This window comes from Nyctibius grandis, chromosome 2, assembly GCF_013368605.1.
Source record: "Nyctibius grandis isolate bNycGra1 chromosome 2, bNycGra1.pri, whole genome shotgun sequence".
NCBI classification, from domain to species: domain Eukaryota; kingdom Metazoa; phylum Chordata; class Aves; order Nyctibiiformes; family Nyctibiidae; genus Nyctibius; species Nyctibius grandis.
In genome coordinates this window covers 51,517,881-51,543,683 of record NC_090659.1, presented here as the reverse complement: position 1 = coordinate 51,543,683, position 25,803 = coordinate 51,517,881, and the positions used below count along the sequence as shown (strand labels likewise).

Below are 25,803 nucleotides of genomic sequence, written 5' to 3'. Positions count from 1 at the left end.
ACTAGTTCTACAAAGAACTTCTAAAACTTAGTGGTGAATTTGGACCCTTTCCCATGTTGCTACAGAGAAGGGATCACTGGGGGCGTTGTTCAAGAGACAACTGCATACTTCAGAAATACTTCCCGAGTAATTTTTTCAAAGCAGGATGGACTTAGCCCAAGAAACTATTACATTTGCAGTACAAATCAAAAGAACATCTTTAGAAAACAGATTATAACCTGATCAAATGATAGAACTATAACCCACAATGCAAGAACTTTTGGCTATTTAATCTCAGGCTCACTGTAGGCCTTAACACCTCTCCATCCAATAGTGTTTTTAAAAAAGCAGCTGTTTTCAGCAATGAGATAATGACCTCCTCAGTTCCAACAGCCTTCAATCTTAACGCTCATTTCCTTTTTTAAAGTGTACTGCAATTTTTACACTGCACATTAAAACCCTTCTGTAAGTTCTCTGTCAGCATGTCAGATAGCATCTAAAGTCATGGGACACGAGTCATTTCTTTATTATAATTCATGTAAGTCATCACGAACAGCCAGCGTAATTTCTCATGCACAGGATTTCTAAAACCAAGGCTGAAAATAACTGGCTTTACCATCTAATATTGCAGAGCCTGAAATACCTCCTATCAGTGATCAACATATTACTGTTCCATGAGCTTAAAAGCCAGCTTGTCTTCAAGTCAAACAAGTATCAGCAGCTAAAATAGAGGACTTTTCAACATGAAGCTTGTCTTTCAATTTTTTTCAGGAAATGCACACAAATCCATGTAAGTAGGTGCAAGGAAAAAAAAAACCCACAACTGAAGTACAACTTCCAGAAGTATGAACCACATTCTGAAGTTACATAAGGTAAAGAAACTTATCAGTAAGGACTCTGAGAAGAACTGATAGATTGTTCTGCAAAGCTCCTGTAAAGCCATCGGGGTATCAAGGATATGAAAAATGCAACAAAGAGGATCTAAGAACCACTGCTTCAGACTTTACACAAACAATTCAAGTCATGGAAGAAAACAGAAAATTGTCAGGTGCCAACTACACCATTAGAGTATAAAAACACACTATTAGAGTAACAAGCTATCTTACCTTGTTGAGAGCTACTATAAAGGGACATTTCTTAGATTTCAACAGATTTATCGATTCAATTGTCTGTGGCTCCAAACCATGCATGATGTCAACCACGAGTATAGCAATATCACAAAGTGAGCTTCCTCTATTTCTTAGATTGCTGTGGCATTTAAAGCAGGGGAAAAAGAAAAATTTAAAAATCAGTCATGTAGCAACAGAATTTCAAACACCAAATACAATGTCAAACTTATATTGACCAACAAAAAGCTAAAGCTGATCAAGCAGTTATTTTTCCCTCAGAAATGTAAACTAGATTAAAAAAAATTCAAATCACACTGTGTAAATTCCATTTAACATTAATATATTAGAGTACGCATAAGCAAAAATAAGAAACTATTATTCTCCCAAGATTTTTCCTATTATTATATATTTTTACAAGTTATGTTCTGATTTTTTCTGAGTGAGAATTGAGAAGGTCACAGTGAAATACAGGAGTGCAAAACCTGAACAAGACAGTTTAATTATACAATACTACATCAACACTAAGATTATCAGACATCTTTGGTGCCAAACAAAACCTGGCTAGAAGATGAAGAGCTGTGACAGGATGCCAAGGAACTGATCATAACATTACCAAGTGCCCTAAGACCTGGTATTTCAATGCTTGCAGAGGTTTAAGAATGTTACCTCAGAGTCTTAATCCTTCTGTTTGGGGATTTCACCCGAGCACTACCTCAGTGAGTACAGTTGTGCATACCATGTTTTAAACTTAAAAGTTGATTTAGTGGCTTGCCTGCATGCCACTGGTGTTCCTAGACAGCATACGATCTCTGCTAAGAATCAGCTGACTTGTGCAATTGGTAACTTCCAGTCTTATAAACTCAGTTACCTTAACTGGCACACTATGAACTGGAAGTTAGGACAGAAGTTTTAGTTTTTCACAGCAGAGTACTTAGGTCACCTGAAATCCTCACCTTTTCTTCTCCAGCTAGCTTCCTGCTTCTATCTTTCCTCTTACACTAACTATTGAGAAAAAAGTTATTTACATGCTTTTTCAGATATTTATGGCTCAACTGGTAGGAAGACAAAAAATTAATCAAATATAATGTATTAATCAGATGTAAAGAGCACGTACAAAGTAAGCAAATCCAATTATTCCTCTACTTTAGGGTTTGTTTTTTTTTAAAGTGAGAAGAAACACAAAGGATTAGGCAAAGACCTAGTACTTTGTAAAAATATATCCAGATGCTTTAGCCATCACTTCTGGAAAGTACTACATTGTTAGAAAACATTACCTGAAAGACTCATGTCCTGGAGTGTCAATTATCAGCATGCCTGGAATTTTTATGTTCTCTCTGTCAAACTAATATTTCAAAATATTAGCCATCTTGTAAAGATTACACAAGAAGAAAAAAAAAAAAGAAACTATGAGCTAGCAGCATGACTGACAGCCTTTACTTCAAAAACACAGATATGTATTTTAAAGAAAGGCCAGCACCCTCTATAAACAAATCAGCCAAAGCTCATTTCAATATAAAAAAAAAATTGTGCAGCACATTCCCCTAGGCATCAAGTGGCCATAAGCTCAGCTAAAATTTGTAAGACAAGGCAGCCTACAGAGGTTAGTAGTTCAGGCTAGTGAGATTTATCGTCCTTGTCTTGAACATGTCCTCCTCTCCGCTGACTTTACATTTTTAATAAATTGAGTAAAATCGTGGAAAAAGCCATCACTACCAAGGTTTTTCAGTCAGCTGCTGCTGCAAGTAAAGTAGGATATAGTATCCAGAACTGTATCCAAATAGGATATACTATCCAAAAGCAATATAGAACAGTTACTATTTCTGTAACACAATAAAATTAATCACCCAGGCATTGGCCCAATTTCAGTGCACACAGTAAAAAGGTAGGTTTTTAACAGAAAACATACTCAATAATTTTCAAAAGTCTCAATTTACAATCAAAACACTGACAAATAAGCAGCCTGTGTACATACAGGTACTGTCCAGAACAGAGTAAGCAGTATTTGTGTATTTTTCTGAAGAAGTGGCAATGCACTAACTGAAACCATATGTAGCAACTAAAATGAAAAATGATACAGCATCTCCTTTTGGGGGGTGGGGGGAGGATAGGAATTAAAAAACAATCAATTCCTATATTAGAGATGGGGGGGAAAGCACATCTGCCCATGTCGGAAAAGTCTCACGAGGCCTTAACTAGTTTACATTTAATATTTTTACAAATACAGTCTTTGAAGTGCTATAACTTACATTTTTCACCATCTTAGTTTGCTCATTAATAGCTTCAAGGGGAACATTAGTTGCACCAATCTGCTGAGTGATACCACCAGCTTCACCGTCCTGTACGTGCGTATGGCGGAGCTAAAGACAAAAAAAGACCAGAAATACTTACATGTAAGAGACTAGAGTAATCTCTTTGAGTACACTTTAATTCTTTATATTTTCAACCAAAAAAACCCCACCCATGCATAAACATTCCACATCTTACCTTATCTAAAATTTTGGTCTTGCCTGTGTCTACATGCCCCAGGACACAGATAACTGGTGCTCTAAGCTTTTCAGTGTTCATATTTTTGCTGTTTTCAGCTCGTCGCTTCTATGTAAAAGACACATAAAACTTGGTAAGTATAAACCAAAAACCACAGCTCACCTCTTGACTTGGTTACGTACATACAACAGAGTTAACTGTGGGACTTAAATTTTCAAGGCAATTCAAGGTCTGTCATCCCTCTTTTGGTAAATCAAAAATTTACAACAGTTAAGGGGTTTGTTGTTTGGTTTTGGTTACAGTCTAGTAGGCCAAGTTATTACATCCACTAAAATGTAGCTTTGTTGATGGTGCATTCTGAAGAAGCATCTCAGATAAGGAAATCAAGGACACTAGCAGCCACAAAAATGTTGAACAGTTTAGAAATACATCTTTTAAAACTCTGAAATATCTGTCTGTAAATGATAATAGCCTCTTTCTCCAGGAGGGCGAGAGGTGGAGGGAAATGACACTGAAGTGCATGTTCTTTGTGATCAAGTTGTCTAAAATCAAATACTTCAGCTTCAGGCAAAATCAGGTCTTTTTTCTTAATTAACCCAATTTCTGGACCTGCCTAAATATTAGTCATGGCACAGCCATCATTTTGACAAATACAGTTAAAAGGCCTTTCAATGAACTGAAGATTAAGCTCTTTCTTATACAACACAGGAGTCCAGCTGCTCAAATAAAGCTGTATCTTAATACCTCGATTCTCCGTTTAGCTTTGTCATAAGCACGCTCTTCCTTAGTGCGGTCATCATCAGAGTCGTACTCGGAATCAGAGCTAATTTCCTTGCTGGGCTTTTTATCCCTAGATTGTTTTCCAATAGCTTGGGAGTCTGCCTCTCTCTCGTCTGAAGTCTTTTCATCCTCATCTTCACTCCCTTCACTATCTTCAGATTCTTCACTCTCTTCTTCCTCTTCCTCCTCCTCATCTTCTTCCTCCTCCTCTTCCTCATCCACTTCATTTTGTTCTTTGACTTCAATGTGGACAGGTTTGCTCTCTGTCAAAAAAACCCCAAAATCTAAAGTAAAAAATCTCTACTAAATTCACATTTGTAGGGTAGAAGGCAACAAAAAACCAGAGAGCCTACTATAAAAGAGTGAGGACTGAGAGCAGGTTCCATTCCAGAAGTGCTAGTCAAGATCATTTTTCAACTTTTTATATTGAAAGTTTTTCATGTTCAGAGCTGGTGACTTGTGTTTAGCATCCGTGCAAGCGGGGGGGAACGATATTATCGGCACACTTACACTTGACATAGTTTGCAAATATTCAGATAAAGTGACATTCTTTAAAGCTGTGCGCACTCCATAAAGGAATGGATGCACTAACACCTTTAAACATAAAGCCAAAATACTCCAAATTCAACAAAATATGGACTCAGCGTATTACTGATCAGGAATTCACATTTAAGCAGAAGTAACAATCAGAACAACCTGTCTCTTCTACATCTTTAAAAGTCTCATCTTAAGGTTTTCCTAGACTGTTCAGAGAAGATTAGTACTTTTCAGAGGAATTATTCAGTAAACAAACAAACAAAAACTATCAAAAAGTAATTTTCTTTCTTTGAAAGCTTCACATTTATCACACTTGCAAAATCATAAGAGATGAGCGAATGAACACTTAAAAGCCATGCATTCTCCTCCTTACAGAGCTGCTAGGAGGTTCACTGCTCTTAAAGATTAGTTATGTTTCCTTGCTATGCTGAAAGTCAATCAGCTTAGTAATACACTAAATCTAATTCCCAGGAAGGCTCTTTTTCTGGATCACATTGGCAGATCCTTCAAATCCAAGCAGCAAGAAGTGGGATGTGACATTCTCCCCAGGACAGTGGTGACAGACTAAAACAGACTTTCAAGAAGGTGAGCAGCCCTTAGTACTCCAAGTAGAACAGTCCAGCACCACAGGAACACACACTTGTGCCAAAATAAAATCCATACTGCTGTACATCTATGTATTTAAAGCATTACACTTAAAAGCACAGGCGCCAGAAGTATCAGGCTGAGCAAGTCAAAAAACATTTGATGAATAGTCTTTGATCTTAAGAAACAATGAAGACACATCATGGAAGTGCTAAGAACAGTAATTAACTCCTGTTCAGGAAGACTCGTAGCAATACAGCTTTCTCCACCACTGGACGAAAACACCTGAGAAGTTATCCCTGCATTCTTGCGCCACTCTAACTTCCCCATAAACAATGCTGTGGCCGCAGACAGAATATGGGCTTTGGCTTATACGCACAGGAATATAAGTGTTCTGGCAACTCTTCCCTTTCTTCTGCACCTGCCTCTCAAAGAAGCAGATGAGAGAAGGTATCTAGAACCTACTATAACGCATGCACACCAACCTTCACATCGTCTTAGTCCCCCTCTTCTTTGAGAACTTGTCTCAAAGGTACTCTCCTAGATGTTGCCAGATTCGTGTAGTAGAATTGTTACGGCTTTGGAATGGTTACTAGGGAAATACAGTACCAGGTAAAAGATTTCCCTAAACTCCCAGAGGCGGTTTAAGCACATATTAAGAGGAGAGGATTTTTACTCCTACAAAAATGACCAAAAAAAAAACCAACTGATTTATTTTAGGTGATGACTGCACATATGAGTATTTCCACAGAGTCTTCTTAGGCAGTATTTGTGCCATTTCTGAAAGCTCTGTCTTTGAGAAGAGGATCTTGTATCTATTTCTTATCACATTTGCCTTACAATTTATCTAATGGGGCAGGGGAAGAATCTAAATACAATATTGTTTTCTACAGAAACAAAAGACTCAGCCCAAAGCAACCTCTTAATCAGAAAAAGCATCTGTTTGGTATTTACATGCCCACCTTTCTCTCCATCTTCATCACTAACCATAGCTTCCCAGTCGTCCAAACCTGCATCTTCCATTTCTTCTTCTTCCTCCTTTTCTTCTGAAACTAAGAAAGCCAACATTAAAGGAAGAGAAAGAAACATCCCAGCAACATAAAACATTTTTAGATGCCACTTCCTTTGACACAGACAACTGCAACTTACAAGTTTGCTGCTACCGTAATTCTACCAAATTATCTCCATGTTTCTTAAACAGAAAATGCTGCACACTTAAGAAATAATCTTTAGTTCTCTCCACAAAATCTTACAGTGCTAGCATCTTTGCCTAGCAAAACATGTTTTTGGAAGACATAGCTAAACCACTCATCTAGTTCCTGTCTGCATATCATGCAAGTGCCTGCATAACGCATGCCACACAAGCCTCTACCACCACCACCATGTTCCTTGAAAGGAGCTGCCCAGTTAACAGTTAGCCATGTGTAACAAAGCGACAAAGAAACAAGAAAACAAGCTGGGTTACAGTATTAATTTTAATTAGTGGGAAAATAACAAATTGTCTACAAAAAGTGCTATTTTAGGACTCCAGGTGCCTTAACATAATTATACTACAGATTCCAGAAGCATTAAATATATTAATTCCAGGAGGAATTCAGTCAGATATTAAGAGCTGCAGTCTCTTCATATAACAGACAAATGGAAAAATGCAAACTTTCAACCCTCTCCAAAAGAAGCGTTAAACAATATATGTTGCAGCACATGGAGTGTCATGAAATTTCAGCTATTTGAAATGAAGTCTAAGTTCCACACTGCTAGAATATTAACTGGGAACTAATGTTCTGCCAGTCAGACCTTCTTTTATGGCAATGGAATTGCTCCTTCAAGAGGTAAGTCAAGCTAGAATTAGAGTACACATTCAGCTTTGTTTTCAAAAAGCTAGTAATTTTGTCAGTATTTGTCTGACATAACAATAAGGGTAAAAATTGAAAGTGTCTCCAATAAGGGTAAAAATTGAAACAGTCTCCTTGCTGAGGAAGAACTCTAGTACAATGTGATTTTGCCAGAACAAGTCCTGTGCGTAGGCAAAAACGAGGGCAACAATCACTTGCTATGCTGATACTCAGTTTCACAAGCTAACCCATATCCACCACATTCAGCACTTGCGAAAGCAAAACATTTGGAATCAAGTCACTGTGAATATTGCAGTATCAATACTAGAAGTAGCATATTTCCTCCCTACCCCCACCTAACCGCTGAAAAAACAGCCTTTTAGGAAGCAAATGAAAAGTCAAGGGAGCTAATCATAAGGCACTGAATGTGCTTATTTGAGATAGTTGCCTAAGCCAATCGAATGCTGGAGTTCAGCCAGAATCAGGGACCTTTACAGTCTCATTCTGAAGCTTCGTGCCTTTTTTTATTCCATAAAATTCCATCAGTTCGTCCCTTACGAAAAGAAAAAAACAGCAACTACCTCAAGAAAGGACAGCCACTCAGCCCCCATCCAACAAGGTATGATACCTACCATGCAGTACTGCCACACAGTCTCATTATGTGTTTTAAGTTTATTAGCATTACTACTAACCTGGCTCTACTGGAAGAGGAGTCTCTTCTTTTACTGGCATTTCCAGTTCTGCAGCATCTTCAGCTGGGGAAGTTACCTCCACGCTTTCTGAAATTGCAAGAAAGCAAATTGGTTGTTACATTCTTCCAAAGTGCAAACCAATGTAGTTAAACATATGGCTTCACCTTTAAGTTCTATTTTTAAGTTGTGTTGTTACAAGTAAATGACATCTAAATTTATTTAATACCAAATTAACTGAACTCCCACTTACTGAGGTAAAACAAAGTTAGAGCATGTGACTTATCTGGAAAACATTTGGCTTTCTAAGCAGGTAAACAGGTTCATGTGATAGGTCAGTTATTGGCTAAGAGGATTACCATTGCTTTTGAACATTTAAAAAACCCACACTTTCTTTAAAAGACAAGAGATAATGAAGTAATACTAACAAACTACCCATTCTTGTTCTACTGTTCCATATTAAAAAAAAAAAAAAAAATCACTGATACAATTCAGATAAGCACCATTCTCAATTCTTTACACACACTCCTTAAGTGGAAAGTAGCCACATAACACTCATGTAGAATGTAAAAAAAAAAACAAAAAACAAAAAACAAACAACAAAAAAACGACCACAGCTAAATAACAAAAAGATTGATGCAAGAGGGTTTTGTTTTGTTTAAGCTAAGGAATAGTCCTGAGAAGAGCCACAGTAATACCCCCACAGGAAAACCACAAAGCACAAAAGTAAAAAATTCTAACACATTCACTTTATGTCCAACTAGCGCAATAAATTCTAAGTTTTCAAAAATGCAAGCTCTCTCAACTACTCATGCCCTGGAAACTGAAAACTCTTTTTATATACAAGAAAACAAACAAACAAAAAATTGTCTCTAACTTAAAAGTACTAGAACTAGGATCAATGCCCTTTTAACCTGAGACATCAACTTAGACTTAATTACACGTCATTATCACTTACGCTACATAGTATTTAACCTACATATGCACACAAAGCATTCAACCTCACATTTGTAAGAGGCCTTTACTTTCTGTACATCTCCAACATTTAGAAATTCTGAAGAAAATACCCAGATTAGGAAAAAATAACAGTCAAGTAGATTGTAAAACAAAGGATTAAGTGAGCGGTCTTCAAAACAACTTCAGAATCCTAATGCACCAGCTCTTGCATGTGAGGGTAAGGGTGTCAAAGGAACCTCACAGGCACCCTGAAGTGCAATTAGTTTAAAATTAGCTGATTTATTCCACAAACACTTCCGGGAATGTGACTAATCTGTTAAGTATCCCTACATGAAAACCACACCTTCTTTATTTTCTGGCTGCTGCTGCTTCTTTTTCTTTTTGTCTTCATATATTGGCCTCCTCTTTGGCACAGAGTCTTTGGATGGCACTTCAACACCTGCAAAAAAATTGTTAGAAAGAAAATCCAGGTGATTAATTACTAAACATAAGCTATGGTTTAAATGAGAACGTACCTTTCAGAATTGCAAGGTGGAGGAAGGAAGAGAGTGGAAAGTAGGTTCAATGCATATTTTATCTTTTTAAAAAGCCTGATTTTCAAAAGCTGCAAAACTTGAGCAAAGTATAGTTCTTCAGATACTCTGAATGCTCTCAAAAAGAACTTAGATTACTAATGGGGAAAAAAAAAACCAAAACAAAACAAAGTTCTGATCCTAAGACTCCAGGTTTGAAGCTATCACACACTTACACAGGATTTCATGAACACACATACCTCAAGTTTAACAAGCATATGTCAATTTAAAGTCTGCTACTCTAAAACTCACTTAAAACCAATCTGCTAGTCATCCGAGTTCCAGACAATCTGGAGCAGTTAAGAGGCACAGCTCTCTTAAAAGCTTAAGGTTGTTCAACAGATAGCATTTTCCCTTTTGCTCAGTGTTGGGGGGTTTTTTGTTTGTGTTTTTTTAACACTATAGATGGTTTTAGGCATTGAAATAATGCCAGCTTCAATTCATCAGCTTCGTCTTCACCTCATCAGAAAGACAGCACTGTAATGTTGGAAGGGATTCAATTAAAAACAGAAGCTTGGTGCAAAGACAATAATTTAGTTACTGCTGCACTTTGTGAAACACTCAAAATTCCTTCAGGTAATGTGTGATTTACAGTGTAGATTTGACAAAAGTCCAGTTGTGGCAGCACACAAATAGAAGGATTCTAATAACTACAGCAATGACTGAAGAGAAATGGCCTTTGTGTATGTTTAAGAGCCCCAAACATTTTACTAGCTACAGAGACTCCTACCCTTACACATCCACCTACCAAAGTGTCAGACAGTGTTCTCTGCAAATAGAAAAAGAAGGATACTCAGCAATTAATTTCTTTCCTTAGCCACAAACAAGTTATCTTGAACAAATTAGGACATGGGCTTACAATACATTGGATACATTTACTTCATTGCAATGGAAACAGATTATATTTGACAGAAAAGCAGGAAGGCTCCTATATAACCTTTTTCTGAAGAAAATTCAAAAGATAATATACTGTTCCCGTGGACTAGCTAACGAGGCAAAACAATGCACTTGCTTTAACAAGCACATGAACTAATTCAAGAAGATACAGATCACTGGTCTTACAAGACCTGCGGCACAGCCCATCTGCTCTTCCTGGCCTTTGGACTAAGCAATGGAACAAAGTGATTTTTCTTAAGTTCCACAACTAACATCTTTAAACTGCAAGTGGAATGTATTAAAAAGTTGGATATTTAAAGTGTAAGATGAAAATATACAGACATTTAAACCTACTTAAAAAAAAAAAGAGGGAGGGGGCACACACACTGCCTTCCTTGACAACAGAGCAGAGCTTTACATGGAATTACTCAGTATTTACCCTCCTAGCTCCAGACAGAAAAAACACAGAGCAACAAGAGGTATGATTTTTTTTAAATTATTATTATTTTAAACTTTACTGCTTACCCTGAGCTTGGAGTAGTTTAAGAGTAGCCTCCGCTCTGGCTCTAGCTTCTCGTTGAGCTTTTGTTAAAAGTTTTCCCTCCTTCTTCAAACGCTCCTTCCTCTCTTTTTCCTTCTGTTTCTTTCTTTCTTTCCTCTCTTGCTCTAATCGTTCCTAGAAAGAGGTTAAAAAACACACAGAAATTTTAAAGCTTTCTTTACACAAAAGCCGACCAAGTGTATATTCTATTGACAAGAAACATATTAAGGACTAATCCATCAACTGCACCAGCAAGGGTACAGGTTCAGATTACCCTCTCCCTTATTTTATCCTGAGAGTAAGATACACAGTACCTCCTCTTTGCGCTTGGCTTCTAGTTCCTCCAGTCGTCTTATGCGTTCTTCCTCCTCTCTTTTTGCCCTTTCCTCCTCCTCTTTCATTTTAGCCAAGGCTTCTTGCATAGCTTTAACCGTGGCTTTACTGGGACCCTTTTTCTTCTCTTTCTCTTTTTCTTCTTTCTCACCTTTCTTTTTTTTCTTGTCTTTTTTCTTTTTGTCCCCCTCATTGTCATCAGCTACAGAAAGAAAAGGCATACATTCAAAGATCCCAGAAATTTTAAAGAAACTCTAAATACAATTAATGTTTCAAGTATGATAAATAACACCAAATGAGGAACATTTTGACTGGCTACTACGTAAGTACTTCATAATGAAAAAAATAAAACTGTCTCTTAAGTTACAAAGCTAGGGCCTGAAGTCTTGAAGTAACAGAATAACTGAGAAGTGAAAAAGTATGTTTGCAATACAGAACTGTAAGCATATACTGTAATGAGAATTCACCCTCTGGCTTGTTTTTCCATGTACCTGAACAAACTACAGGCCAGAAAAAACAGCCACATGTGAGCCAACACAAAGAGGCAGACAAGGCTACCACATGCCTAGTATTCCCAATTCAGAATAAAGCAACAAATCATCCTCACTGCCTGCCAACTCTTTGGCCTTCTTATAAAAGCTACAGTGTTTAAATTACAGTTTTAGAAGCCATGTTACAAACCCTCTGTTCCCGCAGGAGTCTCTCCTTTTTCCCCAGGGCCAGGAGTTGCCACAACTTCAGAAGCAGCCTTCTCCTCAGCTTTTTTTGGAGCTTCCTTCGGCTTTGCTGGTTCTTTACCACCTTCTAATTCTTCCTTTTCTTTCTGCTTCCTCAGTTTGGCTTTCTCTTCCTCACGTTTTTTCCTTTCACGTTCTTTTTTTTCTGCCTTCTTCTGAGCCACTGTTTTTACTTTGAATGAAGGTTCTTCTTCATCATCCCCACTTTCAGCAGCAGGAGTGGACTTTGGTTTTTGGTTTTTCTTTTGTCCTTTTCTAGACTGGGAGACCTCATCTGATTCATCACCACTCTCACCTGTAGACACTGCCCCTGGACGCTCTTTGCTTTTCTTAATGTTAGCTTCATCTTCTTCTGACAGATCATGCTTTTTATTTGACTTCTGAGTTTTCCCTTTGCTTTTCTTAAGCTGCATCTCATGATCATCATCATCGCTGCCAGAAAGCATGTCTTGTTTTGCTTTCTGAGGTTTTTTAGATTTTTTGTCTTTATCTTCCACTTCCTCACTGTCATAGTCATTTTCCAGATTGGCTTTTTTACTCTTTCCTTTCCTTTTTTTATCTTGTTTTGATAAGCTTTCTTCGTTGTCATTTTCAACCTAATTAAACAATTCAGTAATTAAACAATTCAGTAATCAGCCATGAAAAATTACTTGCTATTGTGATCTAAGAAGTAGCATTGAGCGATGTCAAGAAAAACTTATCTTATTGAAGACAAGGTTTGAAAGCATTAACTATTCCTGCTGAGTGTACTATACCTCAGCTCACAATTAAAATTTATTCTGATTGGCTTTGAATAATTATCAGCATCAAGACATGGCTTCTGGTAAAATCTTTCACAATTGACTTTACTATGAAAATATGATCAAGTATAATTAAAAATATATGCTAGCTGCGTGTTTCACATAGGATCTCCAACTACACTGCAACACTAGAACATTTCTGGGACAGAGGTGTCTTGTATTTCAACTATTTCCTATTAAATAGCCCACCTCCCTCTCAGTGTTCACCTTTGCTGTAGAAGGTTCCCTGTCAACTTTCCCTCCTTGCACCTCTATTGACAGTTCTTCCAGCTCCTTCAGGATATCATCTTCACTAAAACAAGAAAGAAGTTACAATACTTAAGTAACTGAGTTTTTGTTTAATGGAATAAAATAAGGCAGAAAAAAACAAACTTACTCAAAATCCTGTTTCTTCTTCTCTTTTTTCTTTTTGCCTTTAGATTTCTGAGGCTCTTGCTCCTTTGCAGCTCCTGCACCTTCTATCTCAGCAGCAAGGGCATCAATATCAATATCATCTTTTGCACTAAAATGCAAAAGGAAAGCAAGGTTATCAACAGTTCAAACGTTAAGTTTACCTAAGTAGAAGCCATCTGCACAGAACAAACAAAAGCTTCAAAATGTAAAATCAATCACAAAACATAAGCAATGCAAGGGCAAAAGCCACATTTAACAAACCATTATGCACTATTACCTTATTCCACCTGGTAGGATGAAAAGGAAAAGCCTTCACACATGTCATCCCCTTGAAGGGAGGCGGAACAGTAGAACATGTTCAGTTCTTGCAACACTGACTTCAAAAGTTTAGATGTGAGATTGACAAAACTTCTTGGACAAATGTAACTAGACTGTTTCACTTTTTTCTCCAAAAGATAAATTGTTTAGCCCTTCAAATCACAGCAGGTGTCACTGATAGAAAAGCAGCCCCCACAATGAAAGCGTAAAAACGAAGCACAACTAGAAGAAATCTTGCAAATAACCAGGAAATTCTATTAAGAAGCACTTATCTGCTCCTTTAAAGACCCTTTAGCAAATAAAAAAGCTACTGTATTTTAATTTAGCAAATAAGTGGAAGTTCTTCACAGCTTCCAACTTATGATAACAGTTGCCTATGCTTTGCCATCAGACTGAAAAGTTGTTTTCTTATCTTTCAAGAAAAGAAGTCACACGGAGGAACACAGTTCAGCACCGAGACAGACTCTAAACCAGATCATAAAAAATACCAATGCAGTTGGCAAGCAATCATTTCCACCACTTGCCTTAGTGTTACCTCTCCAGGTCTAAAGAAAGCCACAAGAAGTTTCACTAGGCATCTGAAATATGCCCCCTTCCTCATCAGGTCTCATTATATCAAGTTTCTCTTTCAAAAAGATTTTCTTTTCTTGCTATAACCAACCTCTCATCTGCAAGTAAGCAGAAGTGGCTTTTTTCCTGTCCTTTATCAATAGTTCTAATTCAGATGCACTTTCTTCTTGACTTCTACCACAAGAATTGAGCAACGACTGAGTCTAGCGTCCAGCGGGTTTCCCACCTAATCACGCTCACAATACAATTCTAAGAAAGGAGACTTACCTATTCCCTGCTTCACACTTAGAACTTTGGTACTCAGACCAAAACTGGTCTATTAAAGTAGCAAATACTAGGATGCTACTTTTATCACAACTTGTAGTTTCAAAAAACATTTAATCAATAGGCCATTAATATCTCATCTAACTCCCTCTTAGATACGTGGGCAGAAAATTGTTCTTTGTTTCACAATTTCACTGTCTCAATTATTGCCACCCACTTAGGACAAATCGGCCAGACAAAGGTTGACCCACCAGATACCTGAATCTATATCCAGAAAATAAGGGAAATAAATTTCTTCCAATTTCAGGACCTTCAAAATATCAGCCAATTCTAAACTACCAGAGCTTCAGCCTTGCTAATTTACAAACCCAGAAGTTGAATATTAACAAAGAAAATTAAGTACTTAATTGGTCCTTTAAAGATTCTGAAATTCAACAAGTCAAAGTTATATTTCCCTTTGCAAAAGGAGAGGGTCGAGAGAATTATTTTACAAGTTTAAGTGAATGCTGACATTCACGAACCCATTTTATCCCAAATATTGGGCACAAGCAAGACACCAAACACTGTCTATAAGTGACAACAGCACAAGTAAACAACAACGCACTTCCTTTTTTTTTAAAGGCCAAGATTAATTATTTGTATTTTGAAGATCTTAAATTTTCTTCTATATAGACTGAACAAACCAAATCAAAAGCAGCACCATAAAGCACTTCAATGTACACCATCTTTATCACCAGAGATACTTACTTTTAGTCAAGAGAAGGAAAAACACGCCTTTAATGTACCCGGTAGTACTTATGGCGCTGACATGGTAATACATTGCTCAAAGAAATGTAACTCTCAAATAGTTAATGCACCATTTCTAAACCAATCCTCACCTCCCTCAAGAAGACTAAACTTTTTGGCCATTTTCACCTTAAGAACAGCTGATTTGATGTTTCAGCAATTTTAAGAGCTGTTTTTATAAGCAGTTTAACTGGCTGTGCACTGGGGTTAGCATAGACAGCTGAAAAAAAATGTCAACAATCATCTCTACGCCTAGAGTTAAAGCCCTAATATCAGGCTAACTATACTACATCTAGGCCCACACATAGGCCTTCACATTTCTTTTTGCACTAAGTGCAGTGTATCAGTTTATTAAGCACACTCGCTTACCTCCTTCTACTCTAGGAGTTAATGGAGAAGACTGAGCCAAATCCAAGCTTTAAATAGTTCAAAGAAACCACAATCTAAGTTCCACTACTACTTCTTCCATGGCTGTACTGCTCTCACTACTACAGGATCTTAACCACATGGTTGTACAGATATTAAAGAGCCAAGCCTTTAAACAGCTTGTATTTTACACAGATATTCTCAAGGCACACTTTTCACATTGCAGCTTTGCAGAAAGTTACGTCCAAACACAAAACACATGGGGTTTTATGATACTAGCAAAAAGGATGCTTATGGTACCTTACGTTTTCCAGGATACAGGCTTTAAGGGGGTAGGGGTTTATTTGGTTTTAAATCAACTCACTTCACCTGAACCTTGAAGAAGAACACTTCTTTGGGGAAAATCTCTCAAATCAAACACTGAAAAAAAATTCACAGACGTTAAGCTTTAACACCCACCAGCAAGAACAGTTTAGGAATAATAATGAAGACTGTTCAGCTGTCACAATAGTGGCATAAATATAGTACGCGACCCTTTCCAAACTTGGCTTCCACTGCTTACCAGTCAATGGTTTCCAAGAAAGCTGTACTTTCCACTACATTTCCATTTATAAGAAGTGGCACAGCAAGCTTCAAATGTTTGAGCCTCGATGAAGTAAAAAGTAAAACTAAGGCTGAATGCACTTATATATATATTTACAATTCTTCTTAAGAACTGCAAAGCAAGAATATCATTGGAAAGCCAAGGAATTAAAATATTGGCTTCCATTACTAAAAGTTTATTCCCACACTGACCCTGAATTTCCTTACCTTTTAAAACTCTAATAATATTCCACTAGGATTTCATAATAAAATAAAGCTGAAAAGAAGATTGAGAAGGTGCCCTCCCTCTCTTCCTGGGAGATTCTTATGTCACAAGGAACCCACGGCACTTAAGATATATAACAGGAGAGCTTCCTTCCTATTGGCATTGGAAGATATACCTAGGAACTTTTTCCTGTAAACTTTTTTAAGCATTCCCCAAACACATGTTTCAGTAACCCAAGCACTCTTGCAGGAAGCTCCTGCTCCAAGTCCTCCAAAAGGTCTCCACATGGCCTCTCCTGCCCCTCCACTCAGCCTTTACAAGGGTCCTAACTCCAACCCTAGGAGTGCCTGATACAGGAACCTGAAAGCTGCTGCTTTCTGGTGTATGCTCGAACAGTTTTCAATTCTGATCTCGAATTGCTTTTGCATGAAGACTTCATAGATAGACTTCACAGTCTCACTACCTTAGGCCGTTCAAGCTCATAATGCTTTGGACTCAAAGGAGGCTTGCTGTTGATCAGGTTCACACACCGAGATAACCCCACATTTCCTCAGCACAAGAGGCTCGAGGTCTGGAAAGCGTGAAACTGAAAGCAAAGTGCTACTGCACTGCTGAGAAGGGGTTACTTCCCTGATTTGCTTTTGTCTCTGTTTCAGAAGTGAAGCCTGAGACACCTTTCTTATTCACACACTTTTGATTCCAGCCTCTATTTTTGCTGCCAGACATAAAGAGTTCTGATATTGCTAAAACAGTATCTCAATGCATTAAATTACAGCAAGAGATAGGTGTGTGTACTTCACTCATAAACCTAAAAGCAATTTTCAAAACATTAAATGGCTGCAAACATTCCTCCATGGACGTCTGTGCCTATACACACAAAAACTATGCAGCGAAAGAAGACACAGCAGTCAGGCTAATTAAAGGAGATAGCAGTAATCATTAACAAGTATGCAGAGATTACATTTCAGATACTAAGTGAAACTATTTTTCTTTAGAATTACATCACTGAAAAAAAAAAACACTCTACATTTCCCCTACACAATTTCACTGCCTTTTGTCATTTAAGCAGGATTACAGCAATATAAGACTTTAAAATATTCCAAAGCATTTTAAAAGTAGTGTATAGAAATATTCACATACTTTATACTGAAAAATATTGACCTTACTGCCCTAGAAATGACATTAAGAAATCATCTGTTGCCCAAAAGGGTTCCAGTACAAGTTGTCTGCAGAGACTACTGAAAACCTGCATTATATAGGGAAAGCCACTTATGAATAGATTCCTGAATATTCACTGGGTCACTAGTTAAATGCTGTGCTAGCACACCATTCTGTAGCAAACCAGGATCAAATATACCCAGATCATCCCAAGTGTTTGGAGATTTTTAAGACAGGCATGGGCAACAAAGGAAATCCAACACCTTTCATGCAATCAAAGCATCAAATCAGGCCAGTAACAGAAAGTGACACTCCAAAACACAACCTAAGCTACTTGCATTACACGCTAAGCAAAACCAGTGACAAATAAAGCTACCATCCCAAATCCTACCTATAAGAGAAAGTATGAAATTTTTTCAGTGTGAAGATTAAAGCAGAGTTCAGAAATAAATGAAGAGCTGTCACCTACCGCTGCTCAGTCAGATGTAAAAAGACGGCCAGTAGCTCTTCTACTTATAAGATCCCACACAGTTGCAAGCTATTGAGTCAGAAAAGTGGAAAAGCCTCGTGACTGATAGATGCATGGTCTGTAGAAAAAACATCACAGTGTTTCTCTTGCTAGTACAGCAAGGAAACAACATTTAAGACTAGAATCCCAGTAAAAAAAAAAAACAAACAAACTAAATCCTCAGCTATTACATAGCATCTGCTGAAAAAATACTAAAATAGCACATACCCTAAGGTGCTGGGCTTGGGCGGGGGGGGGGGGGGGGGGGGGGGGAAGGAGCAGTGTTTTTTAAAACTTGAGAAACAAGCACAGTTTTGGCACAAGTTCTCTTTCTGATGCAATGGCCTGCAACAGCCAGAACCTAGAAATCCCCTGTGGAAGTTATCATGAAGCCACAGCTCACCCTAACACAAACTTTGATTTACAGATGATCAAGATTATGTTAATCCTAGTTTCCACATACTAGGGTTTGCTTTAGTCTTTTAAGGGCATGCTTTGCCATTTTCCTTACATACACTTAAATTGTAAAGTTTCATAGTTTCTAACACTTGTGCACAACTGGCGAGATGTATTTTTGAAGTTTTACCTTTTCTTTTGCGGTCTAGGATATTACAGGTGTCAACTAGTGCACTTCTCATCAGAACAGAAGTTGTCATGCTCCAAATCAAGATTTAAACTTACAATTCTGCAATAAGATAAAAACCATCAGAGATTCCTAACAAAGTATTTCAGAACAGTTACAAGCACATTTTTATTATCTATCACTTCTCTCTTCCATGGAAGGTTAAAAGAATGACTCCAAGTGCTGGCATAGTTAATATATTCATCACTAGCGATTTTCAAAGTGTGAAGCTTCCATACTAAGTACACACACTGCATGCAATATAATCTCTCTAACAGACAAATCTAGGCATAGAAACTTGAAAGACTTCCTGGGCATTGCCCCAGAAAACAAGGCCAAATGCAGGGAAGACAGGACTACAGTTATCAAAGTAAGAGTCAATAGACTTTTAGCATTTTTCTTTGCTCAGTGAACTTCTGCAGCTGAAATGCATAACCGCCTTTCCTTGCCAAACAAGCTCCTCCAGCTTTCTGCACAGGCTCTAGTGAAGGACAGCCTTGCAAGCCAACTGACACCAACAGCATTTCAGAGATACTCTCCGATAACAGACAAACATATTATATTAGCAAGATCACCAGCAAACATGCACATTTTCCTCATGCTTTTTCCTAAGAGCACACACAATTATGACTTTGACTACACTTATTATAGTACCTACAATACATATCCCTGAACACAGGGCAAAACGTCATTATAAATAGGCACTGTGCATCTACACATGACAGAGATGGCAGCCTGACTAGGCAAGGGTAAGATAAAGAACAAAGGAAATTATTGATCTATACATGAACTGAAAGAGTGGAGCAACAGGATTAATTAGTAGTACACAAAGGAGTCGAGTTGCCCTCATTTATATCAATTTTACTCTATTGAAATTAGTTAAATGCAACTGCAGAAATTAAATGGAAGAATTCAGCTTAAAATGAGAACAAGCCCTTAGCTACTGGAAATCCAACATACAGCTTTGCTAACAAAGTCAACAGGATAACACTCTCCTGCTGGAACTAAAACTAAAGGGTACATGCAGACTCAAAGCTCCAAGTACTTTTTGATCCACTGCACTGACTGACACAAATATGATCACTAAAACTTGCCTTCATCTTACAGCTGAGATAAGCCAAGTCAAATTATGCTAAAAATATTTTAGTTAGGATTGGTTTTAAGCGGTCTCTGTAAAAATGGAGTTCAAATGTCAGAAAACACTGTACAATTAAAAACAGACTGAAAAAAAATCCATTCATATGCATGGGGCAGAAGAGTCAGTAAGTCGACACAGCAAGAAAGTTGCATCACTCCTGTGAACTCACTGCCCACATTCCTGCATAATCGGAAGACTCAGTTTTGCTGAGGCAACTTTGGAGATATTTCATCATTTACATGACACCAGCTTTTCTAACCACCTTCAAAGAAACATCACTGTCATTAAGTCATTTTCTTTTGCTTAAAAAAAAAGTCCTTGAACTTCAAAAAGACTGAAAAGAAGCTGAACCATCTGTTTTCATGTGTTTGGTTTTGCAATAGTTTTAGACCAAGTAAAACTAATACTTTTAGATTGGTCTTTATCATTACTCCCCTAGAGCACCTTACCCATCCTCTGTATATGTGGGCCGTAAGCCTAGTAGTAAAGATACCTTTCTAAATATAAGCATACTCAAAATTAGCAAGATACCAATGCTGAATGGCATATTTGTAGTTCTTTTTACTTGTAGGTATTAAGATAAATTGGCATTCTCTCTTTCAAAAAAAGTTCTTTTAGAGCAACTGGTTTAAATGCTACAGAACATAAACCACCTTGGAAGTAATTCTTTAATTGTTCAAAACGCACCACCAACTTGTTCTCTAAGTGGGTTACGAAACTGAACATGCAAACATCTGCTGGCTCAGCAAGGCTATTCAAAACATCGAAACAAAGCCGTGGCCTTTTTCTCATTCTTACTTATCAAAGAGCACAAACATCACAAACCTCTCTTTTTAGGGTAGAAGCAGACACCTTGTTTTTCCTGCTGAAAACATTTAAATTACATATACCGGAGACAGTCTGAAATTCAGGAAAGAATGACCTGCATTCCTTCCTCAGCCCAAGAAGGGAAGGAACATCCACATGAGCACCAGCTATGCAACCCACCATTGCAGCTGACAGTGCGTAATAAATAAATCAATCAATCGATCAGCCCCAGAAAAAGGCCACCCTCCCCTTGCCTTTTCCTTAAAACTATGGGGCAGGGGAGGGGAAAAGCAACTTCCTTCCCCATTCCCAGCCACGCTTTCCCCGCTCATCAGCTCAGGCAATTCTGAGGCCACAAGTCCTTGCAGAAAACACTTTGGCAGCAGATCACATCACACACCGGAGTTGTACTGCGGGGACATAAGCATTGAATCCAATGCAATGGAAGCAGTTATACCATGCAGCTGGGGACAGCAAGAGTCAGACCACAAGGTCTGAAATGTCTGACAGCTCAACTGAATTGTGTGATGTGAAACACCTTAGCTGTTTCTCCCTAGTAAGATCAAGGAAGCTAGTGAAGCTACCTAATTACATGAGACAGCAAGGAAGTAAAATTTGACTAAAAGGGTAATTGCTTTTTATTCAGGCTCCCAAGACAATTATTCCATTTTTAATACTAAAGAGTCATGCCTCCTCTTTCAAGTTTGGCTGGGGAAAAAGAAGAGCGGAATAAATATCAGCTAAGCAAAACCTTCTGAAAAAGACTAGAAAGCTTTTAATCCCAACAGATTCTAGAAAAACAGAAAGTCTCCTTAATACAACCCAGATTAAAAAAAGAAAAAAATGAAAAAGCTCACCACAACCTAAAATTCCCAGTTAAACAAAGATATATCAAAACTTCAAAATAAACAGCTTCTCTTGTGGCTAGTAGTTGGCAACACAGCACTCTAGAAGAAAGTAGTTCTTCAAGGTTCAGTTTAAGTGTTTACCTCCCAAGAGAACAGATGACTAAAAGCATGGAATATGAAACACTAAGTACTAGCATTCAGTCTTCCCTGAACTAGTTCTTTTGGGTTTTGCTTGTTTAGACAAAGTGCAAAGATGACAGAAATTACCTCCAAGTGCAGTGTTTCACAACTTCCCTACCCTATGTATCTCTCATTGTATGAAATCAAAATACATCGCAAAAATATCAATACACTTTAGATTGTCTATAATCCTTAAGAGCAAAGGATGCCCACCTACATTAACTAACATAAAACCAATACTTCATCTTACAGCATGTATCTAAAGAAACTTATTTCAGTATTAAGATAGCAGTTTCATGTTTAAAATCTCCACTAGACTATCATAAAATTAAAAAAAAAAATAATTGACATACGGGAAGAGTAAGTCACCAGTGCTGCAAACATCAGGATCATCAAAACGCACACCTTCTGTAAGATACCAACTGCTTTCAGATCAGAACACCCACCAGACTGCACTGTACTTTGTCAGCAAGCCAAACTTAATGACTGAATTAATTATGTGCACACATAATTTGTCTGCAGAAAAATTATTTCCTCTGCCAGTCTAGGGGACTATTTCTGTGGAAGGAGTTGGAGGGAGGAGGAAAAGGAATATTATGCAAGCATTAAAAGTTACTAAACTGAGGGTTTTATTCAGAACTGTAACCTTGACTCCTAGGCAGCTTTTAAGTGATGAACAGCATAGAACAAATACATAGCGATGGACATGAGCCCAGAGTCAGAAAAACATGACAGTACTAATGCAACTAAAACCAGCAAAGGTATGTAGAGCTGTCAGCTTGTCTGGCTTGATATTGCGAGTGTCAACAACAGCAGCAAAGTTTAACTTACTGTAAATCTCTCTATTCTGAGCAAGGCTTTCCAGAGATCTTAGGAGAACTGAAAGAACAGTTCCTGCAATTCCTCCTGGCTTGCAATGTACTGTTTTCATACTTCTCATAAACAGTAGTCATACATAAGGTTTAGATGCCTTCATGAAGGTAACAGATGAAGAGAATCAAGATTTTGACACGAAAAGCTGCTTCTATCTACTTAGTGGATTGTACTGCTTTTTGTTTTATGTTGCCATTACCACAAATATTTGAAGATCCTTACAATCTTTTTACAAGGATGTTTTGCTACAAAAAAAAATAAAATCCAACAAAATGCATAAAAATAGTTTTCTTATAAATATGAAATGCCTGTGTTAAAAACTATAGGTTTTGAGGGAACAGAAATATACATTTGCATAGAACAGGCCAATAAATTTCTGTAATGGAGAAATTATTTTCCATTATCTTACTCCATCTTTCAGTACAAAATCTTGGCATCTTCCAGATGAGATTTGCAAAACAAGGATTTCAAGGGTTTATCAGCTGTTCTCCTTGGCAGAGCTCTAGAAAGCTTTGCTTGTGGAAATATTTTTGAGAAGCAGATAGAGTTATTGTAAATCTTCTGGTGTACAGAATGTTTCTAAACTACAGGTGTTCATAGGCTTTCTAGCCTTCACAGAACTTTCCTACACAATATTAAGAAGATTTTACTTAACACACTAATAAAAAGAGAGCCAAATAGAATGACTAGTAGACAACGCCAGCAATGTAATTTGCAGAAGAGAAAGCAATATATAGCATCAGCAATAGCACTGTAAGTCTTATTTTAGCAGCAGTGTTCACTCCTGGCTGCAGAAACACAGCTGGCACCTGTAACTTCTAAAGCAATATGCATGAATGATCAGAGTGGTATGCCTAGGCAACAGTTCACAATATTAAAGGGCACAAGAATAAACACACCTACAGACTACCTACTGGAAGCTAAGGAAAACTACTAAGAGAAGAAGAATACAACTTAAAGCTGGGAGAAGAGGAAAAACACATGAAAAGCTAACACCGTCATGGGGAAAGATACATATTCCAGGCAAGAAACTATTTGTAACCTACAGCATATAGCACAGTTACTTGGAAATCTACAGCTGCAGTTTGAGGCTTGAATTCAAATCACAGTTCTTTAGTTTACAACAGCCTTTCTTCCCACACATTAAAAAAAAAAAATCCTATACTAAATTCACAACAACAGCAGGAGAGAACCTTGAGACAGCTTCTGCCATTACAGCTCTATCCAAGAACCAAAGCATAACAATTCACTCCCAGGAAGAGCTAGACTACACATCAGAACACCCACTCTTCCATTAGGAAAGCCTGGAAATTCAGATACCTCATAATTTTATTGAAAGGTTTGCTATGAAGTTTCATTTGAAAATGAGCAATCAACACAACTATATAAATTCCAAAGAGGAAACAATTAAAGCAACTTCTATATGGCTAGGAGCTATTTATGACCCAAGACACTCTCCATATTTACAAAGCACCTCTCTAACACACAGAGTTTTTCCTACAACGACCATATATCTGACAATTCTAGATAAATATGTTCATGGACAGATGCACAGCAATCAAGTGGCAGGAGCCAATAACAGAGTTCCAGAGGAATATAACAGAGGTGCTGGTATAGCATAAACAGATTTGTAGGTGTATTTGTTCAGGTAGCAATCTGTGTTCGTAACAGGCTACAGTCCTGCATTCCCGTTCTTTCCCTGCCCACCACTATCATCTCACTCACAGTTTTCTCCCAGTGTACTTATACCCCCTTCCCATGTCAAAATTCATCCTCATTTACCAGAATACTTCCCTGGGCATTTATCAATATTTATCAGTATGACCTCTGCTGTACTCAGCAGAAGCAAAGGAGGGGGAAACTACACAACAGAAGTCAAAGCTATGGGGGTGAGAGGAGAAACACGGAGTAAAGATGACTTGTACCTTCTGTAACTTGTTTCAGTATGTCAGAAGACAAGGAGAAAATCTCCCTCTTGTCACATCAATTCTCAAACCAATATTCACAACACAGACATACCACCTGCATCTTCCCATGTGCCTCCTCTGCGCTGCAAGTTATGCCCTTGAGCTGCCGCATGCTTTGGGAGAGGCAGCCAAGAGGGATGTAACGGATTGTATCTGTAACACGGTTTTTGGGGAAGGAAAGAGAGCAAAAGAAGGAGGAAACGAATAACTGCATAGCACAGAATTGAAGAAGTGGGAGACAAAACTGACTGGAAGCCTTTGACTCCACGGTGCCATTCTTCTCTCACTCTAATGGAAACGAAAGGGAGACTGATAGGGGATGTTGAAGTCCAACTTCAAGCTACAGATGCCAAGTATGTGATGCAGCCTCTCCCTCCAGGGAACTTAACAGTCACAGCGGTGTCAGCTAGAACCAACGCCACCAGATGATGGCGGTACCTCTACAGATAGACCCTATTCCAAAACGTCGCTAGCCTTCCAGGTCCATCCTCACTTCCACCCCCTCAAACTTCCTGAAATACACCCAGTCTAACCGTCCTGTCCTTCTTCTCAAACACATATTCATTTGAATTCTTCTTCCATATCATCCCTCCCATTGCCATACAAATGTGTAGCCCTGTAGCACAGTATTGTCACTGCTAGTAGCAACCCATAAGTTCTGTACTGCATTTGCAAGGCCTTAGGACTGAAGCCTGTCAGGCTTACTTTGGCTGAACTTTTCTTGACCTGCCTGCAACTGTTACTTGATTTAGCTGTGACAGCAATTTCTCTAATTGATCAGGTGTCTATGCCTAATTGGTTCTACTTTTGTTTACCTAGGCACGCTGCAACCATAGTTTCATAAAGATAGCAGTGACAAGCAGTTACTCTGTGGAGAATGAGATATTCACAACTCTACAACAATGATGGAGTGTAGAGAAATACAGGCCTGGTACGGTAGCAGAGGCCTTGAGAAGTGCAGACACTGGATGCAGTGGAGAGGAGCGCAGCCATGGGATACGAAGAGATGGTTCATACAGGACTTGGCACTGAACACCCCACAATTCACCAGCTAAGAGAAACGCAGACCTGGACAGAACTGGGTTTAGGGGTAACAAACAAGAAATATATAGTATCTACTGTATAGTGCCTTTTATACATTTGGATGTAACATGGAGCTGCAAACCAGTGAAGAGCAAAGGCACATAAGCACATTAGCAAGCATCTGAAACTGATCTCATGTTGATCTAGAGTAAGGAAGATGAAACCATCAACAGGAACAATCCCATTCCTCCTTGTGAAGGACACCTGATGCTGACAATTCACCGGAACAGCTCACCATCACCAGGATGAAACCACTGACCTTAGGACTCGAAGCAGCAGTGAGACGGTACGCATAACTATTTT

The 25,803-nt window shown here is 38.1% G+C and overlaps 1 protein-coding gene across 1 annotated transcript in view; it reads right to left on the bottom strand.

The window, feature by feature from the left end:
* The window catches only part of EIF5B (eukaryotic translation initiation factor 5B), a 38,493-nt gene that overhangs the window by 10,794 nt on the left and 1,896 nt on the right, over positions 1–25,803 (bottom strand). Inside the window, exons 2-14 of the mRNA XM_068421850.1 lie at positions 13,188–13,313; positions 13,019–13,103; positions 11,956–12,607; positions 11,256–11,476; positions 10,926–11,076; positions 9,296–9,391; positions 7,999–8,085; positions 6,437–6,526; positions 4,317–4,615; positions 3,573–3,680; positions 3,335–3,445; positions 2,363–2,430; positions 1,086–1,227 (exon numbers count right to left, since the gene is read on the bottom strand). Coding sequence (XP_068277951.1) covers positions 1,086–1,227; positions 2,363–2,430; positions 3,335–3,445; positions 3,573–3,680; positions 4,317–4,615; positions 6,437–6,526; positions 7,999–8,085; positions 9,296–9,391; positions 10,926–11,076; positions 11,256–11,476; positions 11,956–12,607; positions 13,019–13,103; positions 13,188–13,313 — 2,236 coding nt within the window. The remainder of the gene's footprint in view (positions 1–1,085; positions 1,228–2,362; positions 2,431–3,334; positions 3,446–3,572; positions 3,681–4,316; positions 4,616–6,436; positions 6,527–7,998; positions 8,086–9,295; positions 9,392–10,925; positions 11,077–11,255; positions 11,477–11,955; positions 12,608–13,018; positions 13,104–13,187; positions 13,314–25,803) is intronic.